This window comes from Vanessa atalanta, chromosome 4 (genome assembly GCF_905147765.1).
Source record: "Vanessa atalanta chromosome 4, ilVanAtal1.2, whole genome shotgun sequence".
Taxonomy (NCBI): domain Eukaryota; kingdom Metazoa; phylum Arthropoda; class Insecta; order Lepidoptera; family Nymphalidae; genus Vanessa; species Vanessa atalanta.
This window is the reverse complement of record NC_061874.1, coordinates 12,679,575-12,696,290: the sequence shown is the minus strand read 5'-3', so window position 1 is coordinate 12,696,290 and position 16,716 is coordinate 12,679,575. Positions and strand designations below refer to the sequence as shown.

Sequence of the window (16,716 nt, the reverse complement as noted above, 5' to 3'; positions counted from 1 at the left end):
ATACGATTTATCTTCAGTTATTCTACGGCAATACAGTGAAACTTTGTATTGCTGAATTCCAGATTGAAGGGCGAGTGTAGCACAAATACATTCTAAGGGACATAACATTCTAACTTATGCGTCATATTGACAGTGGTCGAAGATCCGACGGCTCCCTTGAGGAGTTATCTGATCCCTTTCTCGTATAAATGGTTGCATAATCATAAAAATGTATTCGTCTGTATAGATCTGTTTATTTCATGGATTATCTTCATGGTTAGAATCTTATACTATTTAATTTTATTTGTGTATTTTAAAAATTATTACAAAAAACATATAGATATGTAATTAATGTTGTCTTAGATTTTCGCGATTATTACACATTGAAATAAAACTAGTTTTTTTAACGGATTTAATCGCGTATATTGGTGGTCTGCCCGTGACCACGAACACTGCAAAGTGCTCGAAACGTCGGGATGTTAAAATAAAATAATTAATATACGCGATTAAATCCGTTAAAAAAACTAGTTTTATTTCAAGATATGTAATTGCTTACGGAACATTTATCATACATTTCAAACAAACTTAAAATAAAAGTATAAATATATCGTTTAAATTATTTACACAGCCATCGTTTATATCACAAATTATCAATCATAGATTTTATTGAAAACGTCACTCCAGACACTAAAGCTACTAAAGAAAATAATACAATTAGGCAGTTCTTCCACAGGATCCAATGGTAAGGTCCAAGATCTTTGCCCCATCTCCATACCGTTTCCACGATAGCAGGAAGTGAAAGGCCCATTATAGATAGACATACAGCGCCCACTAATTCCATAAAGAGTTCTAGTCTCGGTATGGCACATGCTAGACCGACTGAAACAAATAAAGTCTTGATTATATCTTTTTCATTTATTATTATAATCTGTAACTTGAAATTTTAACACAGATTTTTTTACGTTATAAGAACCATTTAACTTGAATGAGTATCCAGTTCTTCACAAGATAGGATATTTAAGAGACTTAATTTGTAAAATTGTAATAAGTTTTGGCTTTTTATAAACTTATCTACAACTTGCAACAATAATTATAAAACACGAACGGATTTCATCACAAAAAACATACCTGTAAATAGTGTTCCAAATAATCTCAATCCAGCCATGCCCCACCGATGACTTCTAGCGGGAATCTTCTCCTGTATCCGTCTCCAAATCACATCCACTGGCACGTAGAATATTAGAGCGTACGATAACACCATCACGCATGCTACCAATATTTTCGCTATTTGTGCTAATCTGAAAAAAAAATTATGTGTAAAATTTGAATAACGGAAAACCAAACTTCGTTTGTAACAACGTTTTCAGTATAATGTATTTACACTGATATATACTTCATAAAATTATTGTTTTTTTATAGGGTAAAATAAATCGACATTTTGTCTTTTATTTCCATTTTCTTGGTGGTAGGCCTTTGTGCTACCCCGTCTGAGTATATATCACCATATCATCAGATATTGTACCACCAAACAGCAGTACCCAGTGTTGTTGTGTTCCGGTTTGAAGGTGATTGAGCCAGTGTAACTATAGACATCAGGGACATAATATCTTAGTTCCCAAGGTTGGTGGCACATGGCGATGTACGGAATGGTTAATATTTCTTACAGGGCTATTGTCTATGGGTGGTGGTGACAACTTACCATCAGGAGCCCCATTTGCTCCTTCGCCTAACTATATCATAAAAAAAATATCTCCTCTATTATTCGCCATCTGATCGTTCACATGTTCACATCTCTCTCATATTCCTCCTCACACACTCCATCTTTTCTTAGGTCGTTCTCTTCACCTCCTTCCCTCTAAGATCATGGTCATTAATCTTTTATATACACACATATAAAATTTGTACAATATGCCTGTTGATTTATGTATCAAAAAGAAAGATTTAATATAAAAATTAAATGTTTATCATTATCTTATCTTATATGACTTATGTATAACGAGTCATTAATTTATTTAACAAGCAATTATAACAAGACTTTTTAGGTAAAACAAATATATGACAACTTAAAATAAAAATAAAAACGAAAAAGTATATAAAACAAGTAAAAAAGTTAAGGTTTAAATATATTATGTAATCTATTATTGTATTCAATATTTTTTGAATTAATTATATCTAATTCTTTACAATTTAACAAGTACACTTTCTTTGAATAATCATATTCACAAAGGGCACAAAAAACAATTTTTGATTTCTCGCGTTGAGGCAAGTACATTTAAAGTGTACATTATTTAGGAGACTCTTACAGTCAAGAAGGTTAAGGACCTGCCCTTAAACTCCTACGCACGTTTAACGGGATGATTGCCGAGATATCTTTGTTGTCAGAATTGTCGGTTAGACGCTACCTTGGTTTTTAAATAGTTATTAAAATTTACAAATGGTACTCACATTTCATCTTGAGGTAAATTGAGTGTCAGGCTCCCTCTGACGCCTTCTCCAAAATTTAAATAACCGCTAAAGCCGACGAAGGCATATAAAGCAACAACGGCTGTCATGGCAATGTTCAACACGCCCGGGCAGCCCAAAAATTGATGAGGTTTGGTCATTTCATTCTCTATCGGCATAACTACACCGATACCTTCCATAGCGAATAAACTTGTGCTAAAAAAGAGTATTTAAGTATTATTCAAAGTTTCTAAATTTATCACAAGTTATTTTAATTTCGTTAGAAGTTATAGTTGAATTGAGAATATAGATGTGCTACCTCAAATCTGTTCAAACAACTCTTGTATTTTCATGTTCTCAATCTACAAAATACATTAATTCATCTCCTGTTTGGAGATGAAAGAAAGCATTGTAAGGATTTGTACCAATTCGCAATGTAAGCAGCCCTGTGGAATAATCTCCTGAAGATAAAGAGAAGCATTTGTCTATCAATCGTACGGAATGACATACTTAAATTTGAATAAAATTTTATGTAATAAAATCCGTTTGGTTTAAATATATTTGTATTTAATAAATATACCTTATTTATGTTAGGCAGTATTCGCATTAAACACTTTAGTGTGATAATATTTATGTCTTATATTAAAGGAAATTAAGTTCCTTTTCCTGTTGGTTTTCCTGATGGTTGTCTTTTGACAGTGAAATTGACCCGTGCATAAACAACACCGTACATGTAGGCAACTATATGCATATGAGAAGGTAATTAGGTTGTGCCAAAAGGAATTCTTAATGGTATTTCCCGTTTTTCCACGCTTGGATATGTCGTGTTGCCCTTATGTCCTAGTGAACGAGTACTATTCAAAGTCAATACTTAACTGTAAAGACAGTGGCCGTTTCGTATTCGACTTAGTATTGGATTAGGACGAGCGACCGTCTGGTACGGCACGATCGCGATGCCTTGTAAAGTTCTCGTAAGAGGTTATACTTTACTACTTTACACGGAACGGAGACTGTGCACAAATGAAAATTCAATGCCTACTTGCTATAAAATTTAGTGTTAAGTGAAACTCGTGAAAACTTTTCTTAATGGAAACTTATGCGAGATGTAAATCCTGTTTTGTATTTATTCCCTGTACATATTCATAGGCGAGCGTCTAGTAGTTAGACCTCAAATCGTAAAAAGCTGAATTGTAGTGTTAGGCAGCAATACATATAATGTTCAAATTATTTTAATTATCTAGACAGACTATTACATTATACTATTGTAAATTAAAAACTACTACAAATAAAATAATCTCGTAAATTAAATATGTCTATTTCAAAATTAAATTAAACAAGGATATTTTTTACATTACGTTCGGAAAAGCTTTAAGTTTTTATTATAGAACATGATTCAAAGTCGAATATTTCACCATGTAGATTGAAATCACGAATTAGGATCTTATTGCGTTTTTAGGGATTCGTATATCCATAAACAATTGAAAGCTTATAGGATTACTCTCGTCCAGCTTTTTGTCTGTCCCCCGTGGACTGATTTATCTGAATCCACTGTTTTTAAATACCAGAATTTGAATAGTGAGGATCCATTTACAGAGGAGCCCATCTTGTATCTGGCTGGTTTATAATTTTATAGCTTGAAACTCATAATTTCAAACAAAACCTATAAAATCGACTTTGTAAAAGTAAAAACAACTAACCGCCAGTAACATGTAACCTGCCCTTAAATGTCCCAATGCGTTATCTCTTTGCCATTTCAGTATACATTTAGAAGCTTATTCCACCACGCTGCTCCAACATGGATTGGTGGGATCACGTGGCAGATTTTATTTTCCGCGAAATATTTCCTTCACCGCCGTGTACGAGATGAATTATAATCCCAAATTGAGCACATGAAAATTCATCACTTACAATCTTTGGTAGATTCAGATGTGGACCACTGGGCTATTTGAGGCTCCTCAGCATTCATTGTATGTATGAGGATCATCAGAATATATGCATGTTTAATAAAATATAACTTACCTTATAAAATTAGGTAAACCAGAAATCGACGTTGACAGATTCCTTGATGATATTGAAGGAGGCGATCTCAGGCAATAATATATTGAAATGCATATTGAAGTTAGCCATACAAAGTTTGCCAATGCCGAAAACGGCACTAAGTACTTCAGTTTTGTGATTTGTGTCAACGGTATTAATATAACTAACGTTAAAGCGCAGAACACCGTAACTGACCAATTTGGGCCACCGTATACATCTGATACCTAAAATAGAAATATGTATATGTTAGGAAACTTACTAGTGTTAATCAGACGGGTTTAATAATTCTCAACTTTGTCGTGCTCATTGATATATTTAGTTATTTACTGATTTTGAACACAGTGTCTTTGGCATATTACTAGGTAGTAGTCCTTTGTAAGCTCATCTGAGTAGGTATCACCCACTCATCAGATATTCAACCGCCAAATAGAAATACTTAGTATTGTATTGTTTCGGTTGAAGGGTGTGTGAAACAATGAAAGAAAAGTAAAAACATTTTAGCTCCCGAGGTTGGTGGTGCTTTGGCGATGTAAGGGTTGGTTAATATTTTTTACAGCGCTCATATCTATGTGGTGGTGACCACTCACCATCAGTTGGCGCGTATGCTGGTCCTCCTTATGATTACACAAAAAAGTCATACTTTATTTTTTTTAGGAATAAAATGCACCTACTAATAAACATATTACATTAAGCGCCTTATCAAATATGAAACGCATTTTATAGATTACGATGTACATATATTGAACAAATTAAATTTTTGCAGGCGCTTAGATTTAAAATGGCGGTGAATAGTTTCTAATGAATAAATAGCGTTGTTAACTTACTTGCTTAAACGATTCTGCGACAACCACAACGTAAACGCAGCACGCTCCTAAGTGAGTGACAGCCAGTGCCCAGTCAGCAAGCTCCCTGATAGGAAAATTATCAAACATTATAATAAAATATTTCTTAATATTTTCCACAAATATTTTTTTATTTGCAAAAGGTCAAGGCGACGCCAAATACCAATGAATCTAAGATATGATGAGCCTTCCCACACATTGGAAGGCGAAAGCGTTACTAAAAAAGCAGATTATTCATTATATAGATGATAAAAAGCGTGACGCTAATACTTTCTGACTTCCAGGCAGGATATATTATATACATATATAATTGTATTTAAATAACATAACTTTGTATTTTAAACATATTATATACATTATTAATTTAAGAAATTACAAAGGGCTAAGGGGCCTCGAGACGTGCATTGTCTTGAGGCCTTGATATAGTTAACCCGGCCATGCTTCTCGGTTATACGCTCTAAGTTAGATGTTTCATCTGCTTAGTTAAGTGCAAGCTAAAGTAATGTTCAACAATATAAAGAGTTACATTTGCATATTGATTGTTAAAAAATATTACTGTTATACCGCTTACAGATTTCAATCATAATACCAGCGGTAAGCCTTTGCAATGGCAAGTTCAAAACAGACCGAAATTACCAAACCACTAAGAGTCATTAGAAATACCCCTTTAATTGTACTGCGTGGCTTAAAATTACCTTCATTATAAAAAAAAAAATTTCAACCAAGACTGAAAGCAAAGACGTTTCAAAGATACATATATTCTAAGAGAGCAAAGTAATTTGCCACAAATATTAATTTTCATATTACGTCATGAACTGATTTTAACTATATATTTACAATATTTTATTTACCTCGCAATCTTTGTTTGTTAAGATCGAATAAAACAAGTACCTAAATCAGAAAATTTATGTTAACCATGACTGTATTCCGCCCACAAAATTGGTTCCAGACGATGGAACTCCTGGAAATAGTAAATAAATGCAAATTTTCCGAAATTCCCGAATGAATTGATATTCTACGATTGATAATTATATAACATTATTATAATAACCATATCTTGTCATATAATATCAGACGCTGCTACTGATAAGTGATACCGCATCGAAGTGGAAATATAATTTAATTATTTTGAAATAAATTTTCATCCGAAACTATTGAAGGGCTACATTTTATGTCAATTACTATCAAATACCAATATCGCGGTGTTGCTCGAAATATATCGGAGACATTGGCACTAAGCCAACGTATAAAAATAAGTTCGATTGTGTCTTTCTTATTTTGGTCCAATATAATTTTTAATAACTCGACTAGCGATATCGATTTTAGCGTATCTATGAACCTGTTCAGAAATTATACAATCACGAATAACAGTTATACAAAGAAAGATTTATTTAGACATCCTTGTTTTTAAAATTGTGACGAGCATGTATAAGTGTTTGATAAACAATATCTGTATTGTAATCAATTACGAATGCAATATATTCTGCGGAAACATAAAACAAAAGATAATAAGAAAACTAAATTACGTGCTAAGGCTGTCTTATCTCGAATAGCGATCTCACAGGCAACCTCGAGTGTATTAAGATAAAACCGTCTGAGGAGGGTAGTTTATAAGATTAAACTATAATACCAACATATTTACCTAAATAATATATATATACAATTATAAATAAATGCATAGGTATATTGAATTACTACATATGTATTTGTACATTACGAACAGCTAATCGATAGGTGAAGCTTATTTACCATTAATGTGCAAAGTTTCCAAGAAGAAGAACAGAAGTAGCGCCAAATATAGAAAACTAATATGTAATGTCCCTTGTGCCTGTAGTTACGATGACTCTCTTGCCTTCCAAACTAGAACACATCAATACTAAGCATTTCTGCTTGGCGCTAGTGGATAATGGCGATGAGTGGGTTGTACAAACAAAGACGGGTTTGCAAAAAGCCCTACCACCAAGTTAAAATGAAATGTTTTTTATTATAATTAATAATGATTCTCGCTCCCTAGTACCTCGCTAGCAAGACGTTCAAGTCCTGGGTTAGGCCAATATAATGATATTTAATTTTTCTATCAAGAAATTTCCAGATGCATTCCAAAGTTTTGAAGTTAATGTAATACTTTCTAACCTAAGAAAGCGCTTAAAGAAAGGAGGAATGCACGCTCTCTGGTTGTGCCTGATTGCCAACCGTTCGGAATGAGAATGAGAGAATAACTACACCTTTTTGCTCAAATACAGTTGACGATTCTCCATTAAGTTTGGTGGATCAACTTTTGTCAAGGTGACATTGGTCTAGGAGAATTTCACACGATAAGCTATCAGTTTACTAAAATAGTATGTATTTACTATAGCTATTGTTAATAAGCTTCAAGTTTTACCTGGCGTAAGGTGCATATTTTCTGACGGAGGTGGGCCCGTTCTGAAATACCAAGTCGCACGTGTCCGCGTATCCTAAGCACGGCCTTTTAATTTCAACGCAGAGCTGCTGTGATGTTTTGACCTGCAATTAATAAAACGTTATGATTTATGGTTAGTCAAAGTTACTTAATAAACGATCTTGTTATTATTCTTTAATGTTCTTTGAACAAAACTTTCCTCATTATAAAAATGAGAAAACTTGTATAATTATATCCTACTCTGCAAATTTAATATAATTCTTGGCGTGATTTCTTTGGATAAACAATAATTATAGTGCTGTTTTATAATAAAAAAATATGGGTATGTATAACGAGTAGTACGGCAGAATAGTATTGTCTCAAACCGTGAGAACATATTGGGAATTTTATTATATATATGTATATAATGTAAAGTCCGTCCTTCATCCATTAATCGGGCATATATGTAGTTCAACTTTTACGGTGGTAATTAGCCCGCCAAGAATAATATTGCCGGGTAATTACAGCACAGGATGCAGTAAAAGTTTAATAAACTCTTTCCTTGTTTACACACTGCACAAAGCCTAAATAAATTAAATAAGGCCAAGCAGATGATTGTTAGAAATATTAGGTATTTTATATCGTAAAATCATTTAAATGTTTCATAAGGAAGATGCCAATTGTATCATTATCTATTGTAAATACATTTTTTTAGAGCTTATCAACGAAGTTGTAATTATTTACGTATGTTCATGTACAAATTATTTGTTAGATGTTAAACTAATTACATTTTAATAAATCACAAATTGAAATTGACTTTTGCCGTCCGTAAATACCAGCGATTTGCGTTATAAGTATGTATGCAAATCTAGGAAGTCGATTTTAATCTTATTTTGATCAATATGTTAAAACATACACGAGTCCAATCCAATCTAGCTTGGGTTCATTTGGTTTTTATATGTATTTTGTTTAATTATAATTAAATTTTTTAATCAGACCTCGTAATTGAAATTTCATTCATTTCCCAGATTTCAGACTTATTTAAAATTTTATGTTTACATATAACAATTCCAAATAAACTGAAAACACTGAAAAAGTTTGAGTAATTTTTTTTTTTTATAACAGGTAGTTGGGCAGACGGGTCCATCTGGCCACTTGATGGTAATCGGTCACCCCAACCAATAGACATTAGCGCTGTGAGAAATAATAAAAAATCCTTACATCGCGAATGCGCCACCAAGTTTGTGAGCTAAGGTGTTATGTCCCTTGTAATTGTATCTACACTCACCCTTCAAATCGGAACACAACAATAATAAGCAATGCTGTTTGACGTTAGAATATCTGATGAGTGGGTGGCACCTACCCTGATGAGCTTACAAAGGACTACTGCCAAGTAATAGGCTATAGATACTGGGTTCAGAATCAGTAACTATATCAATGATAACGGTAAATCAAGCAGCCGAGAATTATTGAACCCGTCTAATTAACACTAGTAAGTTTTTAACACATATATTTTTTAGGTATCAGATGTATACTGTGGCCAAAATTTGTGGTACCGTCGTTTCTTCTGATTTTCCATAACACAAGTGCTTTTGCTACTTACATTGGGATCAGAGTAATGTATGTGATGTTGTCCAATATTTATTATAATTATTATTAAATTGGTCAGTTATGGTTTTCTGCGCTTTAGCATTAGGGCTATTAATACCGTTGACTTTAGAGGAGCTTGCTTAGTCTTGCCATCAAGTAAAATAGCCTAAAAATCAAAATGTTGTCCGACTTTATTTAACAAAAAGTAAAACGTTTTATTAAACACGCAACAACTTTTATTACCGTAAATGAATTCGATTCACTGTTATAGAAAACCTTTGTAACGGGATCTAAAATTTTATTGTTGTAACAAAGAGAAAATTGCGGTGCAAACTGTGTCGGAGTGAAAGTTAAATGTAAACATTACGTAAGTAACTATGGTGTTTGTGTGTCACCGTACAATTGCATTTCGGCTTACACAATGGATTAACAAAAAGTGTCATCCCGGATCCGGTTCTCAATGTTATCATTTGTGAGGTAAATCATTACGAGAGATGTTCTTTTGTTTTGAAAAAATGTATTATGTAAAACGAATGTATTATGCCGTCTACTTGTATAATTTGATGTCATCCAGTCAATGACCCCTTGAGTTGACCCAGCTCAATTGCGCCTTAACGGGTAGCGAGTTCAGATTTACGCAATCAGCACTGAGTTTTCATGTGCTTAAATCTGTATTTATATTTCATTTCGTTTATGAGGCGATGAAGTAAAATCATCTAGAAGAAAATATTCAGTAGAATGTTTTTACAATATAACCTGCAATAGATGGAATGTCAACCAAACTTGAACAGATTAGCTTACCAAATATGGTTATATTTTTTAATATTAAACAATGACGCATTTTATACTTCCGTTTAAATGGTGATCGATTCGTATATAATAATTAGAGTTATAGCAACAGAGCATATTATAAAATACGCACTACACTCACACACACACAAACACAGGAGAGTAATGTTGAGTGAGACGGTGTAAAATGAATTGACGTGACGATTATGTCGTCATATCTGTACGACGGTAAAGTGTCATGTCATTTGCCGTCACGGCACATATCTTAACCCTAAGGCGCTATAGATGTTACACTTAAAAAAAATTCTTTGCGTAATATGGAAATATTACACTTAATGTGAGCCAAGATGGCCCAGTGATTAGAACGCGTGCATCTTAACCGATGATTTCGGGTTCAAAACCAGGCAAGCACCACTGAATTTTCATGTGATTAATTTGTGTTTATAATTCATCTCGTGCTCGGCGGTGAAGGAAAACATCGTAAGGAAACCTGCATGTTTCCTTACGATGCAATTTCAACGAAATTCTGAAACATGTGTATTCCACCATTGGAGCAGCATTGGAGCAGCGTGGTGGAATATGCTCCATACCGTCCCCTCAAAGGGAAAGGACGCCTTAGCCTTAGAAAATTTAGAAGCTGTTTAAGTATTTATGTATGTATGTGTGTATGTATGTATGTACGCTTAATGTCAAAGTTAAAACCATCGTTTATATTGATGTTAAGAATTATCAATTTATTGATGCAAATAAATTTATTAGATACTCGTATCGTAATTTGGCCTTTAATTAATGCAATTAATTATCTATCAACTTGTTGAGATAAGAAATTGCTGCTGTATAATATGTTTAATTGGATTTGTAATTAATGGATTTCATACATGATTTATATAACTTTTCACTTACCATTACTTGATCTCTGACTTTAAGCATACTTTAAGCTTAAGAATATTTATTATTGCAAATGGTAGTTTAAAATAACACGATGTTATAATTTTATTCGAATCTGTTATGTATTATGCTATGTATGTTATACATATATTGATATGTATCGTAGGGCTTTGTGCAAGCCCGTCTGGGTAGGTACCACCCACTCATCAGATATTCTACCGCCAAATAACAGTAAGCTGTATTGTTGTGTTCCGGTTAGAAGGGTGAGTGAGCCAGTGTAATCACAGGCACAAGGGACATAACATCTTAGTTCCCAAGGTTGGTGGCGCATAGGTGATGTAAGGAATGGTTAATATTTCTGACAGCGCCTTTGTCTATGGGCGGTGGTGACCACTTACCATCAGGTGGCCCATATGCTCGTCCGCCAACCAATGCCATAAAAAAAATAAAAAAATAACTCAACATATATTTATATATCATTATAAACCCTTCCTGTTCAAAAACGAAACTGACTACTTCGTCTCGTTTGTCTAATGCATATATGTAAGGCTATATCCCGAGGTCCTGGGTTCAATACCCGAATCGATCCGATAAAAGGTTATAGGGTATTGCTATCGAAAATGTCTTAGTAGCAGCCCTGAAGCCGTTACAGTCTGGAATTTGGAATTGCGATCACTTCCATGACTCGGCAAGCACTTAAAGCCGCTGGTTTTGCACTGAACTTATTCGGGTCGTGTCAGATTTGTGGTCGTGTTAGATTACGAGATTGAGGGAGTTCAGAGTACACCCGAGCTTGTGCACACGATTGTGCACTTTAATATGTCCTGCGATCCCTTGGGAATGTCCGATTTGCATCCGCGACCGTAAACGAAAAGGAGGTTTTATGTGCATGCGATAGGGAAATATAATAAGTTTGAGCATACGGCTTCTCTCATTATTTTATAACTGGTCAGTGTGTCATGTTTCCTAATGGTCGCTTGAGTCGTTGAAGCGTGAATGTACGACTAACAATACGAATACCCTTTCACATTTATTGTGTTAGATTGGATTGGTTTATTAACAGTTGAGTAACTTTAACTCTGAGCTAAAGTTATCTGCTGTTATGTTATGTTATGTTTCTGGTGCTGCAATTTGACGCAAGTTTTTTAGAACGTGTTCCAGTTACAGAGAATTGAAATATTTTGTATGTTGAGAAGGTGTCGAGTTACAATATAGTGTTTTTATTAATTATATGATTTAAGGTTTAAGGTTGCATATCGATAGTCCACTATCGATATACAACACTATTTCATTTTATTATTTAGTTAAGGTGTTAGCGATAGTACCGCTGCTACCAATAGTATTGCTTACACAGGAGTAGCGACACTATCGATAGTATCGATATTATTGCTGTAATCAATAGTATTGCTCACGGAGAGCTATCGATAGTATTGATCAAAACGATACTATCTATCGTACTATCGATATCCTGAATAGTTTTCGTGGACAACTATTGATAGTCAAACTATCGATAGGTCTGAAACGCTGATATGAAATATGGAATATTATCATTATTATTGGGTTAGTAGTAAACCTGTGCTGGACATAGTCTTTATCAAAAAAATATTACGGATCCAAATTTTCAGCCTATAGCTTTCAGTCCGTCTATACTGTTGATCTAATTATATTATATACATATATCTGAGTTGGAAAGTACTTAGAAAGTATTTGATTTGTTTTACGATTGGATACTAGAGGTGTAACTTGAAAAATAAATTAAATTAATTCTCAGACTTACCAAAACGGTAATGACATGCGCACAAACGAATCCAATGATCATAGTTCCGACAACTCCGACAAGAAGACCCGCGTTTTTGAATGCGAGCGGCATCGCCAAAACTCCCGATCCGAGAGATGCCTTCAATAAATGCGCTAGCGCTCCGAAACTCCTGTAAATAAATAAGGAAATAATGCATTATATTTCGTCAGTAATTCATAGGGCACCTAGTTGATTGTATGTACAAGTTCCAAACACAGAGTTTGTCTGAAAAAGATCGCTTAAATAGCAATAAGAGCGCTTAAATAAATTGTCTTTTGCTTTGTCTTGATGATTATTTGTAAGCCTGGAGGCCAATAAAGGGAATTAGATTGATTAGATCGATTTATAATAAGAGAATGTTTTAATGTGATTTCAGTAACTACCATAAAAATCAGTTAAATAAACCCGCTGAGGTTCTTTCGCCAGTTCTTCTCAGGTCAGTGTATTTCTTTCCCGAAAGGGTGGTAGCGTTTACTTTGACAATCAATAAGTGTCATGCTTCTATATTGAATAAAGGAATTTAATTTGGTTTAGAAACCACAATAAACATTAACTATATAATCAGAAAACAAAGATAAATACGAATATTATTTACAAAATTTTAACTCTAGAGGTTATTCGAGTGCTATAAACGTGTCTGGTTATAAAAATAAAATCCGTTAGATTGTAATAAATCTAACACGATTGTTAAAGAAATATTCAATGTACACTATGATAAAAATACCTTCGAAAATTTGGTTAGGTTAATTTAGACGCATATAGAACACGAAAGCGATCCCGTGGCGCCCTTTGACAATGATGTGAGTTCGAACAAACTCCGCCTCGCGTACGTCCACTGTGTCTATCCATTGGTTTTTAGTGGGTAGCCGGAGTTCCACACCACACAAGAAACTTTGCTAATTTTATAATTTCACCGAAATTGGTTCGTAGCCTGAATTTATTAATATAACCAACAATACAATTATATCCGTTATCAAAATGTTGTCGTGAACAATTGTAAAATCTTTACTATGTTTGTTTGACGTAATTTATATATATATATATATATATATATATATATATATATAATGAGAAGGAATATAAATCAACAATGAAGTCGATTAAGTGGGTGTATTAATGTTTGGTAACAAGGTCAGCCTTTTTTACTTTCATTATTAAAAAAAAATATCTATTGTTAAGAAGATAATTCTGTATAATTAAATGAAATTTATCGAATAATAATTATAAGTGGCAATAATTAATAAATCATAAACAGTAATTTATAACGTCGTCCTGCTGTATAAAGAACAGTTAACTGTTAATCGCAAGTAAATTGAAATAAGAAAACATAGAAGTATTTTCTTTTTTTTTTTTTACTCAAAACATCATGATTCATATTATTTAAACACGTCTATTTATTTGCATAAATGATGCAAAGGTAAACATATATTCTTTCAGTTAACCCTATATTATTTGGAATGTGACGATGCACAGCATCCGTGAGAGTGCGTTGTCTACTTCCCTTTCCGGTTTCTTATTTTTGTATGGGGGTATGACGTCACGTCCGTCCCACTCCATTTGTCAGGTCCCAGGGTGGCAGCTTGCCATTTTGCTTTCATAGCGTCGTTACTTCTCTTAGTGTGTAAAATTGTGTTCTTTTTGTAATTAATTCGGTTTTTTAGATAGAAAAATTCTATTGTGCTAACAAGTGTTTTTGCTATTGTTATTATGAGTAGTGAAAGTGAAGTGGAAAATGTGCGCTTGGACCATAATGGTTTCGAGCAAGTCGCTGGTTGTAGTAACCAGACTATGCAAGCGCCGGTTTTAGAACCGGCGTCTAACAAAAGGAAACGACAAGGAACTGGAAGCGAATCAAATTTGTCTTCTTCGGATTCCTCTGACAGTGAGTCAGACAGTAGACGGAGGAAGCGAGTCAGGTCTTCGAATCAGCTTGATGCTTTGACAAACAAGGTCAGTGAGCTTACCAATATTTTATTGCAAAATATTTATCTACCCGCATCTCAGGCATCAATGCCTTCGATTAATTTATTGAGTTCTCTTCCTCCGGATAATAACCAAACAACTCATTTACTTGCTCCTGCACTTGAACCCGTAGCAAGTTCGTCAGCAGCACCGTTGGTTTGAAACGGCCTGTAATTGAATCATCTGGTGCAAACAATACCCCTTGTCTTTTGAGCTTAGGATTAATTAATACTTCAGTAAAAGATCCAAAGGTGCCTCGGGCCGATCCCGAGCACGTAAAAATTATCCAAAATTTGCAAAGATTCGGGGACATTTCGTGGAAGGATGTACGGTACGCTGACCCTTTAAAAGTGCATATTGCTTCTCCGGGATTTATGGATCTAGAGGTGAATGATGAACTCAGGCAATTTTTAAAGGGTAAAGACTATTTAGCATCCTCGGAAAAAGCACTGGCAGCCATGTGTAATGCGTTAATTACACAGCGTGAGCTTCTTAACAAAAATTTGCAATGTTTAGTTGATTGGGCGGCCTCCGCCGACACGGTGCTGTCTGCAACTAATCTTTTTGACAAAATAAGTGAATTATTTCAACCAACTTCAAAATTTCACAAAGTTAGTGAAGATATTATGCAAATGGTCTGTGGTAAGCGTGCCGAATATATTGAAAATCGTCGGGAGCGTATCCTGAACGAATTGCCAAATAAGAACCTTCGCGAGGGTTTGCGTAAAATACCTCCGAGTTCTAATCATCTTTTTGATGAAAATCAACTTCGGATTTACATTCAAACTACGGGCGGTATTGATAAGTGGTTGCGTCCATGGTATCATACAGGAAGAGATTCTAAGAGTAATAACAAGTCTCTTATTAAATCTACCAAAAAGATGAATAGTTCAGATTTCGTCATGGAAAGCTCTAATCCATCCTTTCGTTCGAGAGTCGATTACCAGAATACAAAAAAGTCTAAATCTCACACGGGTTTTACAAGACAAGAGTATAACCCGAAAAATAGAAAGCCCTTTAAAAAGGATAAACTGCAGATCAAGAGACAGTTTGATAAGTGACTATTGGCCACACCGCAACAAATTTTACGGGGGCTGCCTTCGAGCGCATCGAAGGCAGTGGCAGATGCTTGGAGCTCCGAAGGCCCTTCTCGATATGATTACGGGAATGCGTCTGCCATTTACCTCCAAACCATTGTTAACCAGTCTTTCAACAAAGATTCTCGATCGCTTCCAGACGCCACTGTCACCAGAAATGACCGACCAAGTAAAAATATTACTGAAGCAGAGGGTTCTAGAAGTGGTCAGTCATCATCACCACGTACCCAGTTTTCTATCAAAACTATTTCTAGTCAAAAAGAGCGACGGCTCAAACAGGCCAATATTCAATCTGAAGCGATTAAACCAGCACATTGCACACAAACCCTTCAGACTAATATCACATTTCCAAATACCCCGATTTCTACAAAAGGGCGATTGGATGGTAAAACTCGACTTGTCATCAGCCTACTTCCATGTAAGGATCAGGGAATACCATCGAAAGTTCCTAAGACTAGTTTACAATCAACAAGTTCTACAAATGACTTGCCTTCCGTTCGGACTATCTTGCGCTCCGAAGAACTTTGCTGCCTTAACCAACTGGGTGGCACAACATTTGCGCAATCAAGGTTTGAGAGTGGTTGTTTATTTAGACGATTTCTTAATAGCGAATCAATCGGAAGCAGCTCTTCAATCCCAAGTAGAGTTGGCGATAAACAAACTCAAAGTGCTGGGTTGGACTATCAACTACGAGAAATCTGTAATCAAACCAACTCAGGAGGTAGAATTCTTAGGAATAGTTTGGAACACCAAGTTGAATTTCAAAAGTCTTCCAAGAAAAAAGATAAACAAGATATTGTCAATTGCATACCGCCTGAATCAGAAACGTACAATATCACTCAAAGAAGCGCAAGGTATTTTGGGCTGCCTAAATTTCGCCAATTTTGTAGTCCCCCGAGGGAGATTACACTG

At 34.6% G+C, this 16,716-nt stretch overlaps 1 protein-coding gene across 2 annotated transcripts in view; it reads right to left on the bottom strand.

Moving 5' to 3' along the window:
• Positions 1–484: 484 nt before the first annotated feature.
• LOC125077927 (proton-coupled amino acid transporter-like protein pathetic) overlaps positions 485–16,716 on the bottom strand; it is a 65,921-nt gene continuing 49,689 nt past the window's right edge. For both annotated transcript variants that reach the window (XM_047690044.1, XM_047690045.1), the window contains exons 4-10: positions 12,725–12,875; positions 7,684–7,805; positions 5,283–5,367; positions 4,441–4,682; positions 2,425–2,637; positions 1,108–1,277; positions 485–858 (exon numbers count right to left, since the gene is read on the bottom strand). In XM_047690044.1, coding sequence (XP_047546000.1) covers positions 620–858; positions 1,108–1,277; positions 2,425–2,637; positions 4,441–4,682; positions 5,283–5,367; positions 7,684–7,805; positions 12,725–12,875 — 1,222 coding nt within the window. In that variant the 3' untranslated portion in view covers positions 485–619. The remainder of the gene's footprint in view (positions 859–1,107; positions 1,278–2,424; positions 2,638–4,440; positions 4,683–5,282; positions 5,368–7,683; positions 7,806–12,724; positions 12,876–16,716) is intronic.